The sequence below is a fragment of the Talpa occidentalis genome, unplaced genomic scaffold, assembly GCF_014898055.3.
Source record: "Talpa occidentalis isolate TD23 unplaced genomic scaffold, MPIMG_talOcc4v2.1 talOcc4.11, whole genome shotgun sequence".
Classification (NCBI taxonomy): Eukaryota; Metazoa; Chordata; class Mammalia; order Eulipotyphla; family Talpidae; genus Talpa; species Talpa occidentalis.
The window spans coordinates 76,597,589-76,613,692 of NW_023601104.1; the positions used below are offsets into that span (position 1 = coordinate 76,597,589).

The 16,104-nt window shown below is 44.2% G+C and overlaps 1 protein-coding gene across 1 annotated transcript in view; it reads right to left on the bottom strand.

Moving 5' to 3' along the window:
- Nucleotides 1-16,104, bottom strand: part of MAP3K9 (mitogen-activated protein kinase kinase kinase 9) — an 83,896-nt gene that overhangs the window by 22,849 nt on the left and 44,943 nt on the right. Inside the window, 3 exon segments of the mRNA XM_037503610.2 lie at nucleotides 733-908; nucleotides 1,838-1,986; nucleotides 11,238-11,418. Of these exon segments, the coding sequence (XP_037359507.1) occupies nucleotides 733-908; nucleotides 1,838-1,986; nucleotides 11,238-11,418 (506 nt within the window).

A 16,104-nucleotide genomic window follows, 5' to 3' on the forward strand; every position in this document is an offset into this window, starting at 1 on the left:
AAATTTTTTGTTACTCTTATCATCATGATGCTCCCCAAATTCCCACAGAGGGGAATGAGAGGGAGGAAAAGGAACTGACCCTGTTGATGGAGGCCGGATTAGCTCACCAGTGTGGACTGGCTGCTAGCTAGCACCAGGGGTGTGGAGAGGGGCTGGCTCGTAATGGGCCACCAGAACACAAAGGCAGACTTCCAGTAGGATTAGAGTGTCTGAACTGCTGAGTTGGTTTGGGATTAGAGCCCTTTCACAAAAACATGAAAAATGCCAAACAACCTCAGACCCTTGGTATTTCTAACCCAGATACTGTCTCTGATTCTGATACTAAAAGACATTGGCAGGATGTTCTGATAACTGATCTCAAAGTTGAAGTATCCCTCTATCAAGTGAACCTCCCTTGAGAAAAATCCACTGCAGAACCAAGAAACCTTTCTAGAATCTTCCCATCCTTTCAGGGGGCAGGGTGAGGCCCCTGGTGGTATCTGCTCAGTGGTGTTCGTCCTGATTTGCACAACAAAGCTGACACTCAGTAAGGAGAACTCCAGACTCATTACTACTTACTCCTACCACATCCCAAAAACACTCACCCCAGGCCTGGAGAGCCCCTCCATGTACAGCAGGCGGGCAGGATCTGCCGTTACCACAAACTAAGCAGGAGGGGGTCATGTTGGCATCAGTCCAGAGGCCTTGGTGGGTTGTCCACTGACACATGCCTCCCTTTCTCTCGTTTCTTACCTTTTCTTTGGCTCTGAGTTGGTCAAACATCTCCTGAATCTCATGTTTCCAGTCGTCCTGCAGGCAGTGGAAGGAATCCTTGGGCATTTCAAAGAAACCGGATTCCTCTATGGTGGTGAGCTGGTCCAGGATACTCGTGAAGGATGGTCGTGAATGTGGGTCGGGGTTCCAACAGTCTGTGTGGAACACATGAGTAGACAGAAAGCGTAAGTGGACGTAGGCTCACGTAAGACTTAGGATGCCATGTGACCCCATCTACCACCAACCTATCACTTCTCATTCTCCTTCCAGAATCAGAGACTGGGATCAGGTAGCTTCTCACAGGGCTGAGGAGATCAAGCAAGCTACCCAACATCACAGCGATGAAGTGACACTGGAAATGAAGAGCGGCATTTCTGAAACCGCCCAGTTCTGACTACTGACCTAACATGAAACTCTTGGCAAGTCCCAAGCGTTCTCGTGTGTAAAGTACAATTACTACAATTTACTGTATTCCTTCATCAACGTGATTCCAGTCTTGCCAGTGGGTAACTCTAGCTGGGGGCTTCAATTCCCTATAAATAAAGAGCTACTTTTTACCACCTCAGTGGGTGAATGAGCAGGCAAGGGTAAAAAGCCTTAGCGAGAGTCAGGAAAAGTGAACTCTCTCCTTCTCAGCTCAGCCTCTAGGAGTGTGGCCACCTGTCTATCCATGTCACCTCTGTTGCGCTTGGATTTCTCACAAAATCACAGATAGAGTTCCTTTCTTCTCATATGTTCTTCACTTCTACATGTAAGACACTGAGAGGCCCTAAATAAAAGCACTACACATTATTTTATATTAATAATAGGTGGAAGTTCCGGGTAGCAGGTTTTCGCTCGTTAGTTTGGTTCTACAGCCACTGGAGACAGACAGCGGGTCCCCGGTGACATCAGAGTAGCAGGGTGCTGACATCTTCTTGAAGTAGCTCTGCCAAGTGCCCACCCAGCATCTATTTCCGAGTGACTGGTACTTCCTCTCCTCTTTTTATTGTCGTAACTGACTCTGTGGAGTTGGCCAAAACCTACCAAGTGTGGGTGGGAAGATAAACGGTCTCCGGTTCTGTTCAGGGTGGGGGTAACTTACCTTCCATGAGTTTCGCAAAAGGCTCTGGGCATGTAGAGGGAATGGGAAGGGCGAGTTTGTTCATGGCTACACCATAAGCTACCGCTAAGCCGTCGATTCCTCGGAAGGGCACCTCACCGGTCAGTAGCTCCCAAAGCAGCACCCCATAGCTAAGGAGACACAGAAGACAGAGGCCACTTGATAAAGCACAGCTGCAACTTCAATGAAACAGGTCATGCAGCTCTGCGAGTGGTCTGTGGTCCCCCCTACATGTAAGGACACTAATAGAACAGACGTGCTCCCGGGACGTAAAAGGGTGGATGTCAGGCTTACTAGCTAAAAGCAAAACCTCCAGACTCAAACCTCCAGGCACACTTGGATTCAAAGTCTTGTTCCTCAAATTCCTCATCCATAAAGGGCAAATAACACTACCAGTCTGATGAGGCTGCCATGAAATTAAATCAGCATTAAATCAGGGCTCAGCAGCCACGGCTATTCTGTTGTAATAAATTAGGAGCAAAGGTAGATAGCTTCATGAGAATGTGGGGGATTTTTCCATCTTACGAAAAACTTCAGCTTTAGTTATTTATTTTTTTTAGCTTTTAAAAAAGCAGAGAGTTGACCGCACCAGACAACAGCGTCAGTGAGGCCTGACAGAGACCTCTCACTCAAAGAGGTGGCCCAGGCCTGGGGGAGCAGAGCAGCATGTCAGTGCCTGTGTTTCACGGTCCCTGCCCTGCCTTTCCACTGTGCCCGAAGAAATTCATTTCACACACCAGGTGAGTCAGAAGATTGGGAGTACAAAGCTTAGCAGGATAACTATTCCATGACTTCACAAACAGAGCCCAACAAAATCAAGTAGCATTCCATCCTTTTAGGAAGAAGTCAGGGCAAGAAACCACAGGCTATGAAGAGGTGGAAGGTCCTGCTATTTTCAACACAAACCTCCAATTTTTTGTGATACTCATCAGTAGTTTGCAGACAACAAAAGTTCATAAAAAAGGAAAACATCCTTATAAACCCAGCATCTATTTTACCATGGTACCTTGTATGTACAGGTAAATGTAAATGCTTAGTATGTAAATGCTAAGGCATTTACAAACATCATCTTGTATCCTTATAAGAAACATGCAAGATAAGAATTAACATCATTTTGCAAGTAAGGAAAGCAGGTTTTAGAAAAGCGTATTGGCATTTATTTAGGGTACACATGGAGCAAGCCTGAGTGGGACCCTGGACCAACTCTTAATTCGTTATCACTAGAATGCCCTTCTGCCATTTCTTGGTTTGTTTTTCAGGATCTGATTCAAGTGCACTACCAATTATTCATTCATTTTAAACACCTACTTAGTATTTACTAAACACCAAGCTCAGAGCCTGGCACTGGGATACAGGAAAAAAGGTAGATTTTAGCCACAAAGAGATTAATGAGAGGAAAAGAAAAGATGCCAACTAGAATACAGAGGAATGAGTCACAACAGAAAGACCATGAGGGCACAGGGGGGTCAACTAACCAGACCAGGATGGGGGCAGGAAACAGATAAACCTTGATTGCTAAGTCAGTGTTCCAGAGACAGAAATCAGCTCGGACAAAGGCATGGCCTTGACCTCAAAGAAGCATAAGTGGCCTGAAATGGCACCAAAGAAAAGCAGCATGCCAACTAATAAGCCAGGGCATCCCAGGGGACCCCTAAAGATGAACCTCAGAGAGGCTGGGTCAGTCCCGTTGGGTAGAAAAACCTCTTCTGTATTTTGACAGGAAAAAGAAAGCCTAGTAGACAGTGGCAGGCCCGGTCTTGACAAGGTGTTGGATTTTGGCCTGAAGCTGATGAGAACAATTGGACACAGGTGTTACTCAGCTCCCATCTGAGCAGCTTCATATTGTGGTTGTTTGTTTACCAGCCTCAGGGCCCAGAAAGAGCAAGGATGGGAGTTTGTGCTCTGATTCTCATTGCCCAGACTCATATGAAGAGAAGAGATTGTCCTTATGTACACACAAAATAGTTCCTTACACAGCGAGTTGGTGTGTGGGTGGGTGTGGGAACTGGGAATGAGGGCAAGGTCAGAGGGTCCTGCAGGCTGCACTGGGTGCTTGAGAGCAAGTCCCCAATTCCACTAAGAATTGCACTCATGCTTCCTGCCAACCCTTTAATATGACTTAACCCAGATGGTCACCGGGCAGGGTGTCACAGCTTTTACCATGTGACCTCTAAGAACTGAGCACTGCTGACTAGGTTCTCAGCTTAGAGCAGCTCTCATCTTGGATTGCCTGCTCTTGGCATTAACATCCACCTTCACCCTGAGGAACAAACACTTAGGGTCCCAAAGAGCCCCCTTCCTTCATCTGGGCAGAAAAGATTGGGGCCCAAACCTAACTACCTGGAAAGCCAGCAGAGCACGTCACAGACCCAAGGGCATCCTGCACGGCCTGCACGGCCTGCACACCAAGGCCACTGAGAGGCAGGAGCCAGAGAATCTGCCCCTGCAGCTGCAATTAGGGCTGCTCTGCTCTGACCTGGCTGCTTCTGTGTTCACCTGCATTCCATTCCCGGTGGAGGGCTCGCCAACGAAGAGAAGTGGGAGAACTGCTAGAGTGAAACGCCTGCATCTCACTTACAGCGGTGTGACCTTGGGAACAGACTCTCTGAATCTCAGTTTTCTCACCTTTGCCACAAAGCTAGCAATACCCACACCTTGCAAAGTGGCAAGGGATAAATAACAATAACTACTCCTCATCTAGAAGTTACCCCCAGAGGCTAGTAAACTCATGTGTCTCCCCTTGGAAAGGGCCTGAAAGGAGAAAGTGTGTGTGTGGGGGGTGGGGGTGTGGGGAGGGTGTTTAGGAAGAGGCCACAGAGCTGGTGAGTGCTGCTGAGGGACACCAACACTCAGGAAAGAAGCGGAAGATGGCTTGCTGGGGGTGACTATAGCCAAACTGTCCACTGTTCCCACCAAGAAATGAATCTTGTTGTGCCCTTGGCAGGAGTTGATTCTAAGAAGGGAATGCAGGGTACACATGCCGGTCGGGGCTGAGCCCCAGGATACGTGAGCAGTCAGCTTGATTTACCTTGTACTGACCCTACTCCGTTGCCCACCCAGGATTGAGAGACGGTCAGGAGGCCCATTCAAGACAGCCTAGAAGGACCAGCTCAGCTAGAACACTGCCTCAGAGTGCCTCCACCATCAGAGAACCGGCTCCTACTGATTTCCCAAGAGCTCTCACTGCCTAACCCAAACCCAGGGAATTCCCCTTGTGTCGATAATTAACCACATCCAGAGGTGCGACATCCTCTCAACAGTCTGGCAGGGTTGGGGGGGCAGGTACTTTATATGTTCCAAGTGAGGAAAAGCCTCAGAGGGGATAGTAAAAACCCTTCCCCACTGCAATTCCACACCTGAGCTGGGCCAGACTCTTTCCCCTTCACCTCAGTCATCTCCAAATGCACCTTCTGAAAGACGTGTTCACAAGAACGGGCTCCTGTACTTGGTCACTGGCTGTGGCCCCACATTCCAGGAACTACACTGACTTGTTTAATAATCTTTGGCAATGTAGTTGAACTACCGTGTATGAAAACACTTTGCGAGTTGTAAGGAAATATACAATCTTTCTTCCTGTTGTTGGTAACCAGACCCTCATTTAAAATGATGTTGCATTTATTGACATATATGTAACATATACATTAATGTATGCATTTACATAATAAACATTTACTAGTCTGGAATTATGTTCATGCTATACTATATCAAAAAAGCAGCTCACAAAACAGAACGATGCCATTTGAAGGGCTGGGTAAATGAGCCTGTGAACAGGAATAAATGCCCCAAAATACCAATATAGCTTATCTTTAGAAGTAAGTTTTGGATGATTTTATTTTTCCTTTTTCTTTTCTTTTTCCTTTTTCTGTTTATCCATCAGGTGTAACCTTTTTCTATGGTGCACATATTAACTACTGTCAATTCAAAAACTTAAACTGATTAACAAAATGCCTCCACTTCACCCCACACACATCAAGCAGTCACAACACGATGGCGGTGTCTCCTGCACCCACTGCTGTCCCTGCACAGCACAGCAAGAGGGGCGAGTTCATCAATGACTCTTCCCGAGGCAGTAGGAAATCAAGCAGAGCGGGAGACTCATGCGGTTGGTTCTTGCTTTATAATCTTACCCCCCATCCAGCATGTGGAGGAGCCCCAGAGAACAATAATCCAAGAGCAGTGAGGCCCAGTGAGCTGGGCCTCAGCCCCTGGCAACAGCAGTCCCAGCCCCAGCCCCCAGCAGAGTTCCAGGAAGGGTGGGGTGAGACTCAGGCTTAGAGTCCTGCACAGAGTAAGCATTCAACAAACATTTCTTGAAAAAGTCAGTCCAGGAACCAGCTTCTTCCTGAATTCCTAGACATGTTTTTGCTCTTTCTGGGACATCCTCCTGGGCTCGTGGCAGGGCAGGCCAAGTACTCAGAAAAGGCTGCCCTAAGTGCGGGAACAGGAGTACAGAGATGGTGAGATGGCTGCAAACACAGGGTTTCAAGAGAGACACTCCTAATTCTAGTACCATCTTTACCTCTGCCACCTGTGTGAATGCAGGTACCTAAGCCTCAAGTACTTCACCTGTAAGATGGAAATAATACTATCTACATTTGGATTCTTGTGAGGAATAAATGAGATAAAAGATGCATGGTGTTCAGCACAGATCCCAGCCCTTAAGCATCTGTGGGTGGTGAATACTGTTACCAGCGTATGTGTGTGTGTGTAGCAATGAGAGAAGTGGGCACATTATTCTTCTCTGGTAAAGGTGTTAGATCATGTGGAGCCACTAAGATGAGTGGGAAGGAGGGATTAAAGGCTCATTTAATGGATTTAATAAGTTGTGTCCAAAAAGAAAATACTGCAGCCAGGAAGCTAAGAGAGCAGAGTGAATTATGTTTTCAAACCACATTCATTAACCAAGCTGAATCAGAGCAGACCATGAAACAATTTCCAAGACACCTCATCCAAAGTGCTGCTGATTTGGAGTTTACCTCCAAGCTACTCCCTTCAGAGGGGAGAACAACATCGTCAGAGGCCTCTCTCATCAGAGGCTCCCACGCCTGCTTTCAGGACCTGTGGCTGAAGAGAAAGACTGGATGTCATTCTGGGAATAAGGACGCTTTGGGTAAAAGTTGAAGAGTCCGGCCTTATTCCTTCCATGATGGATAAATCCCTATGATGTCCTTCCCTTTCCTTGCCTGTCATGTCTTTTTTCTTTTTTTTTTTTCAAAAAGATTTATTTATGCATATAGGAAGTGGGGTATAGGCCAGAGGTGTGGAGGGTGAGAGGATTCACCAGGGACAGAACGGGGAACAGAACAGGCAGACTGACTGAAACACAATGCTGAGGGGAGCAGCAGGAGAGAAAGGAGAGGTCTGCTGCACCATGTGGGTAGCTCCCTGGGCAGAGCTTGAATTCGTGCTGCAGTGGCTGGCGATAGCTTCATAGGTTGCATCTTAACCCCTTGACAGGTCCCCTTGCCGGTCATTTCTGTGATGAGAAGATACTTAATTAGGCATTTGGGCTTTCCCTCCCCACTAAATGTGTCAGAATACCAGAGGCAACTCTAAATCACTGTAGCAGCAGAAACCTTTGGGATGGAGGACAATAAAACCAGATTCAATTCAGGGCCCAGAGGGAAGAAAAAACTAGCAGAAATATAGGAAATAGAAAATAATCATGTTGCAAAAAGGCACAGCCTCCCATGAATAAAGGTAAGATAAAATTGAGTGTAGCCAATGGCTGATTTCCTCCCATTCTCCCCTTCTTCCATAGTAAGAGTTTCAGCTGTGTGTGCACAGCTAGGGCCTACATATTTCTGACTTCTTGCAACCAGGTACTCATATAACCTAGAGCAGGCAATGGCTCTACACAGAGGAGATGCACACAACTTCCTCATCTCAAACATCAAGTTGCTTGCCCTCTCCCCCCCACTTTTTTTTTTTTTTTCAGAATATAATGCCGAAATCACAGTCACTTGGGCCTAACCATTCAGCCAAGAACAATGCACTGAGGAAACCTGAAGAAACCTGGGTTCCTAATGATTTCACATTAGGAAAATGTGAAAAAGAAGCAGGTTTCTACCTTATTTAAGCTATCCTATCTGCTGATCTCTTTGTAAGCTTAGTGTAAGTAATATATTAACTACCTCAGTAGACTGTAGTTAAGCAATGAAAGTGCTTAGAAGAAGGTTGAAGCATATGAGACTACTGTTTTGTAGATCAAAAATAGTTGAATATCAACATACAATTCAACCTAAGAAGGTCTTGTCAGATATTTTAAGGAAAGCTCTTTTTCACAATAGTTGCCTCACCCTATAATTAACATGCGGTGAAGTAAGATTCAATACACAGAAGCTGCAAAATGTCACGGAAAAAAATTAAAGGAGGCCTGAATAAAAGGAAAGATACCCTATGTTTGTGACTTTTAATATATTAAGGTGCCAATACTCGCCATGGTGATCTATAGCTTTAATACAATCCTTATAAAAATTCCAGTTGCCTGTTTTTCAGAAATAATCCTAAAATTCATATGGAAATGTAAGGGACCCAGATATCCAAAAAATCTCAAAAAAAAAAAAAAAAAAAGAACAGAGTTGGAAGATCACAGTACCTAATTTCAAATTTTACCATAAAGGTAGAGGTTGGTACAGCATAAGGGAAGATATCTAGGTGAATGGAATAGAAATGAGAGTCCAGAAATAAACATTGATATTGTGGTAATTTGTTTTTGACAAGGGTAACAATTCATTGAGGAAATAATAGCCTTTTCAAGCCTTTCAACTAGATAGCCATGGGCAAAAGAATGAAGTGGGACTCCCTACCTCACACGACAAAACTTAGATTAAAAACTTAGAAATAAATGGAATAAATCATTATGGCCTCAGATTAGGCAATGGTCTCAAATATGATATTAAAGCACAAGTAATCAAGGAAAAAAGATAGTAAATTGGATTCATCAAAACTAAAAATGTTTGTGGTTCAAAGGATATCATCAATAAGTTTTTTTCAAAAATCCAGAAAATAGAAGAAAACATTTTCAAATTGTATATCTGATTAGGGACTTGTATCCAGAATATATAAAGAACTCTTTCAACGTAAAGTTAAAAGTACATTTACTCTAATAACCGTGAAATTGGTGAAGGATTTGGACATTTATTCAGAGAAGATATACAAATGGTCAATAAGCACATGGAAAGATGTTCAGCATCATTAGTCACTATAAAAATACAAATAAAAACCACAATGAAATACCACTTCATATCTACTAGGATGGTTATAATAAAAAGGCAATGACAAGTTTTAACAGAATATGAAAAAACTGGAATCATCGTAAGTTACTAATGGGATAGTGAAATAGTATGACCATAGTAAAAGAAATTTAGCAGTTCCTCAAAAAGTTAAACATAGAATTACTGCATGAATCAGCAATCCCACTCCTAAATACGTACCCAAGAGAATTAAAAATATATGTTCACAGAAAATCTTAAACAAAAATGTCCATTATTGTTCATAATAAAAAGAAGCATTATTCATCATACCCAAAAAGTAGAAAAAAAGTAGAAAAAAGGGGCCTCCCCTGGTGGCGCAGCAGTTGACTGCTGGGCTGCGAAGCTGCCCGCAGCCTCGGCAGTGCTGATCCCCAGCCACCAGCGAGGGTCCCACATGGCGTGACAGACCTCTCCTGCCGCGCCCGCTGCTCCCCTCAGCAGTGTATTTCGTCAGTCTACCTGTTCTGTTCCCCGCTCTGGCTCTGGTGAATTCTCTCACCCTCCTGTGCTTCTGACTGTACCCAGTGCTTGTATAAATAAATAAAATAAATCTTTAAAAAAAAAGTAGAAAAAAAGTAGGAAAATACCAAATGTCCATCAAATGATGACTGGATCAACAAATAGTGGTCTATCTATATAATGGAATATTATTCAGCCACAAAAAATGAAGTTCTAATACAAGCTATAACATGAATGAATCTTGAAAATGTTACGCTATTGAAAGAATCCAGTGACAAAAGACCATCTACTGTAAAATATCTGGCATAAAATATCCAGAATAGGCAAATCTATAGATACAGAAAGTAAATTAATAGAGAGATTAAGCAATAACTGCTGATAGATTTCTTCCTTGTGTTTTTTTTTTGGGGGGGTGGAGAGGGTTCTGGCTTTCTTTTTTTGGTTGATAAAAAATATTCCATAAATAGATAGTGGTTATAGTGGCAGAATGGTGGCCCTAAAAAGATAAGTCCACATCCTTATATAATCCTTATATAAAACAGAATATCCCCTAGAGTCTCTGGAGTGTGGTCCCACTGACACCAATTTCAGACTTTTGGCCCCCAGATAATGAATTTCTATTGTTTTAATCCATCAGGTTTGCTATAATTTGTTATAGCAGGTCTAGTCCTAGGAAACTAATACTACTAGTGACTGGTGCAAACACTTTGTAAATGCACTAAAAACCATTAACATACATTTTAAAGTGTGAACTTTTTGGTGTGTGACTGATTCCAATAATGCTGTTATGTTTTGTAGTGTATGTGTTTTATACATACAACATATGTTACATATAGGAATGTATATGTATACACACATAAACACACAACTATATATATACAGAAGCTCACTGAAAAAACACATCAGGAAGCAACAATGTGACAGACTGAAGTACCATGATAACCTACTCTCCTTTTGTATCAAAGAGATGCTACTTCCTGTGAAAACGTATACTCTGGAGATGGTCATCCTTCCACTTGTAGGGACAAAAATTGTTTGGATCCCTGTCCTTGTGACCTCTCAGGCTGACATTCACTAGGGTCAAATTGGTCTAATTTTTGACTGTAGATCTGGGTACATGCTTGGGATCATTTTTTCCTATTTCTCTTTCAATGTTCAACAAGTACATCCTTGACTAAAAGGCTAAATGAATAACTGGGAAAGAATCTCCAGCCCACCAAGAAAAATGAGATAGCATAAAGAACACTTGTCAGTTCAGGAGCTTACAGAGTGGACAAGTCCAGCAGTAACAGCCACTGCAACTAAGCAGGTCAGGTTGACCCTGAGGAATGTCTCTGAAGTGCTGAGGCTCTCACTATGCCACAGGTCAGACAGGAATACATATGGTACCTGGAATCTACCTGGAATCTTCCTTTTCTAGGAAGTCACCAGCACAAAGTGGCCTGCATAGAGGTGGTATTTGCCACAACACTGGAGGGATTTTTGGTAGATGACAGCATTGGAAACAGTCCCTTGGCAATGTGGAATTGGTGTAGATTGCTCTGATGGAGTCACTTAGACCTACTTGGGTGCTGGGATATTATGCAACCTCAAATCTCCAAATCCTGAAGCATGCGTGAGGCCAAAATTGACCTGGGGACCATGGACCCTGTACCTCTGAACCTTACCTCCACACATCACTGCCTTTGGAAAACATGGAGGCACGAATGACTTCGGGTGCCATCCAGGCATAGGTCCCTGCTGCGCTCATCTTGGTGGTTCGGTGCCATTCCCGAGCCAGGCCAAAATCAGTGATCTTCAGAATCTTGTTGCTCAGGTCTCCATTCTCCACTTTCTGGAGGATCAAAACTGGGCGAGGAAAGGAATACAGAAGAAACCAGAGAGTGGCATTAGTCATAGGGAAATCAGGAAACATGGAGCCCTCCTGCCATTCCCTTGTTCTCTCCTGCAGGATCCACCATACAGCTACCATGGGTTGATGGCAGGAGCCATCATTTCTAAAACAGCTTTCATTCATCCATTTGGTGTCTAGTATTTTATATGCATTATCTTGAACCCTCACAACCACCTTATGTGGTCAGTATTACTGCCACCTGCATTTTACAGATAAGAAAATTGAGATGCAGCACCAATAAATAAATTTCCTAAGGCCATCCAGCTCATCGGCCAGGACTGAAATACAGGAGCCTGACTCAAAAGCCTTCTTTGCTAACCTTAGTACCATTTGGCTCATTCATACCTGAGGTCATGGCTAACCAATCCGAGGAACAGCTACCTCAGCTTCCTGTCTGCCAGGGAATCCTGAGCTATCACCACTCTCAGGCCACAAGATATAGACAGGTGGACACTGGATTTTCAGAGTTTCAATGTCTGGACAGTTTCCATGAACTGCTCCAAGTTAATTTAGTTAAGTTCTTAAGAAAGCATATCTTCTGGGCACAGCTTTTACCTCTTAACCCAGGGACTAACACTGAAAAGTTTGGGAGGTCAGAGAGCACACACATGTTCACACTCATGATGTTCTCTGTGAACATGGCCCAGGAAGGAGGAACTAGTACACTGAACTACTTATACTCTAGACTCTGTTTCCCAAGTTCTAATACCAAGCAATGCAGTGCGGGAGCCATCTTGGCTTTCCTCAGACAAAGGCTCACCCACATGATTGTTCCAGGGATGAGCACGCCTTTGTGGAAACGAAGCTACCTAGAAAGAACAAAAATGCTAAGCCAAGGATCTGTCCTAGTGGGGAGCTAACAAGCTCTAGGGCACGTGAAAGCCAACCTTTTTACAAGTAGAGTGGTTTCCAATGTCCTGTGCAAGCACAACCTCTTGAGGATCAGATGCAGAGCCACCTAGAATCTGTCCACAGGATTTTAAAGATTCTCTCTCTCTCCATCCCTGCCATTCAAGTCCAAATGGAGAATGTGGGGAAAGAACTTGACTGAAGGGCCTCCCTGGTGGCGCAGCGTTTGAGTGCTGGGTTGCGAAGCTGCCCGCAGCCTCTGCAACGCTGGTTCGATCCCCAGCTGCTCCCCAGCCACCAGAGGAGGGTCCCACATGGCGCGCAGACCTCTCCTGCCGCCCACTGCTCCCCTCAGCAGTGCACTTCAGTCCTTCGGCCTGCTCTGCTCCCTGCTCTGGCTCTGGTGAATTCTCTCACCCTCCCGTGCTTCTGACTGTACCCAGTGCTTGTATAAATAAATAAATAAATCTTTAAAAAAAAAAAAAAAAAAAAGAACTTGACTGAAGACAAAATTACAACTAGAAAAATATTGACTCCCTTCCATCCAGCCTACTCTGTCAAGTAAACAGTGAAAAAACACAAACTCGTTCTGAGCCTTATGCATGCTGGGTTATACTCCCTTAGTTGGTTCTCCAACTACCTCCACTAAGGGGAACTCTTAATGGAGACTTACTTTACCTCTCTTAGAGGTATTTGTATTTTAAGCTTCTGAGTTCAAAATCTTTCAATATCTAAAGAAAAGATCTGTGATGTTGGTACTTTGGGGGGGGGGGAGTCACTTTAGGAAAAGGCCTTAGGCAAGTCCCTCAAGTGTACTTTGCCCTTCTTGTCCTCCCATCCCCAAATGTCCATAGAATTATTGCATACTGAAAGGACCTGGGTCAAAAACATCATGTCCCACACGCTTCTCAGACCAGCAATAAAGAGGGATTACAAGCAGGCATAGAGCTGAGAGGCACAAAAGAAAACAATGTCAGCCACACCCTCAATCTAATGGGCTAGACTCCTTCCTCCACACCCTTTCCCCAACTCCCCAGATACCTCGCTTCCCACTCCAAGCTTCCAGCATCCTTAATGGGTCCAGGCCTCAGAATGCTTGAGCAGAGTTTTGAAAATAAACAAGAAGACTTACCTTTCCCTAGCTCATCTAATAGCAAAAATCTTTCCAGATTCTTCTGAAACCTCTTTCCCCTCTCCTTAGGCAAAGATAACAGACAAAAATACACTCAGATTGCTGGGCAAGTGGCACTAAACCCACTGTGCCTTCTGTAGAGGTGGCCTCCAGCTGCTGATCACTTCTATTGCCCTCATCCTTAAAACAAATTCAAAGTGAGCCCTTCTCCTTGCCTATACAGTGGGGTTCAGTCCCTGGGGCAGGGTACATGGGAAGGAGGGCAACAGTTTCATAACACTATATATGAAGCCAGCTGAGCGTCCTCAGATTCCATCTAACCTCAAACATGCACCCCAATAGGCAGGCTCCTGAAGGCATCTGAATTAGAAATCTTTGGCCTGAGGTCCTGCCCTTTGCAAAGAGAGGCTATAATATAAAGTAGCCAGTAGCAATCCTGGCAGGTGGTTACAGCCAATGATTCTTAACATGGTGTCCTGAAATATTAGTATATTCCAAGCCTCTATTACAATTGATAATTATGCTAATAAAACTTGCAAAAGTTTTAAATTTTTGGTAGTTTTTTTTATTGAGATGAAATTCACACAACAACAACAAAAAAAGAAATTCACACAACATAAAATTAACCATTTTAAAGTCAACAATTCAATGGCATTTAGTGCAACCACCATCTCTATCTAGTTCTACAACATTTTTGTCACCTCAAAGGAAACATCATTAATCCATTATTCCCCAGTCCTCTCTCCCCCCCAGCCCCAGACACCCACCAAACTGCCTTTTATCTCTGTGGACTTACTATTCTGATACATTTACACAGATCATATGACAGTGACACATCTAGCTGTTTCACTTGGCATAATATTTTCTAGGTGCACCCTCCTTATAGTCATGCGTCACAATGACAGGGATGTGTTGGAGAAATGTGTTGCTAGGCAATTGTGCTGTTGTGTGCCCATCATAGAGTGTAATTACACGGACGTAGATGGCGTAGGTCACTACACACCTAAGCTGTGTGGTAGAGGCTGAGACCATCCTTGTACAGGTCATCACTGACCGCACATCCAAGGAACACATGACTGTCAAACTTGCATCATCACCTCATTCCTTTTACTGGCTGAATTGTATTCCCATATATGATTATTACACCACAAGGTGTTTGTCCATTAAGAGACATGGAGGGGGGGCCTCCCCTGGTGGTGTAGCGGTTGAGCACTGGGCTGCGAAGCTGCCCGCAGCCTCTGCAGCACCGGTTCAATCCCTGGCCACCGGCGAGGGTCCCACATGGCGCAGCAGACCTCTCCTGCTGCGCCCACTGCTCCCCTCAGCAGTGTATTTCATCAGTCTGTCTGTTCTGTTCCCCGCTCTGGTTCTGGTGAATTCTCTCACCCTCCCGCCCGTCTGACTGTACCACCCAGTGCTTGTATAAATAAATAAATAAATCTTTAAAAAAAATAGAGAGACATGGAGGGGGGGCCTCCCCGGGTGGCGCAGGCAGTTGAGCGCCACACTGTGAGGCTGTCCGCAGTCTCTGCAGCGCTGGTTTGATCCCACATGGCGCGGCAGACCTCTCCTGTGTCGTCCGCTGCTCCCCTCAGCAGTGTATTTCAGTCAGTCTGCCTGTTCTGTTCCCCACTCTGTTTCTGGTGAATCCTCTCACCCTCCTGCATGTCTGGCCTGTACCCCGGTTGTTGTATGCATGAATAAATAAATATTAAAAAAAAAGACACATCAGGGTTGTTGCCAAGCATTGGCTATTGTGAATAGTGCAGCTCTGAACATGTGTGTACATACGTTTGAGTACTTGTTTTCAATTCTTTTGGGTACATACTGAGGAGTGGAATTATTATTTATATGGTAATTCTATGCATAACATCTGCATAGCCACTGAACCATTTTACATTCCCATCAGAATGTATAAGGGTTTCAGTTTCTCCACATCCACTTGTTATTTTCCTTTTCCAGTTTTTTATTTATAGCCACTCTAGTGGATATTAAGTGGCAGCTCATTATGGTTTTGATTAGCATATCCCTAATGACAAATAATAGCAGGCATCTTTTCATGAGCTGTTTGGTCATTTGTATTTTGTCTTTGGAGAAATGGTTTGCTTTTTACTATTGAGTTATAAGAGTTCTTTTTTTTTTTTTTTCAAGTTTTGGATATTTATTAATCAGTGTAAGACCCAAAACAACACACCAATGATTTTGTGCATATAAGGGGGGAAATATTTCCTGGTTAAGCAAGTATCATGCAGGTTTCTAAAAGACCTTCATTTTAAACAGTTTAATAATAAAATGTTTCACTTAAAAGTCTGGACCTTCCTTCAGTTTGCTGTAATTTACATTCACTGAGTGGAACTTGTATTGGTCATTGGACCCAGTTTATTCCAGGGTTCTGGGTTATTCTTTCTGTCCCAACCGACATCTGGATTGAACAGAGCCAGACGCATGACATACAGGCTGCTCAGGTATCTCTGGCTCCAATAAATACAAAGGGGGGGGGGGGACAAAGCCAGGATGCTGCTTGGCCTGTCCGAGGATCTGGTGGAGCATGGTTGGGGGAGAGGCACTGGGCTGGGAAGGAGAGGAGAAAAAATCTGCAAGGGCTGGGGCTAAGTGCTATAGGGGTTCTCTGTGTCTTTTGGCTATTAGATGCTTATCA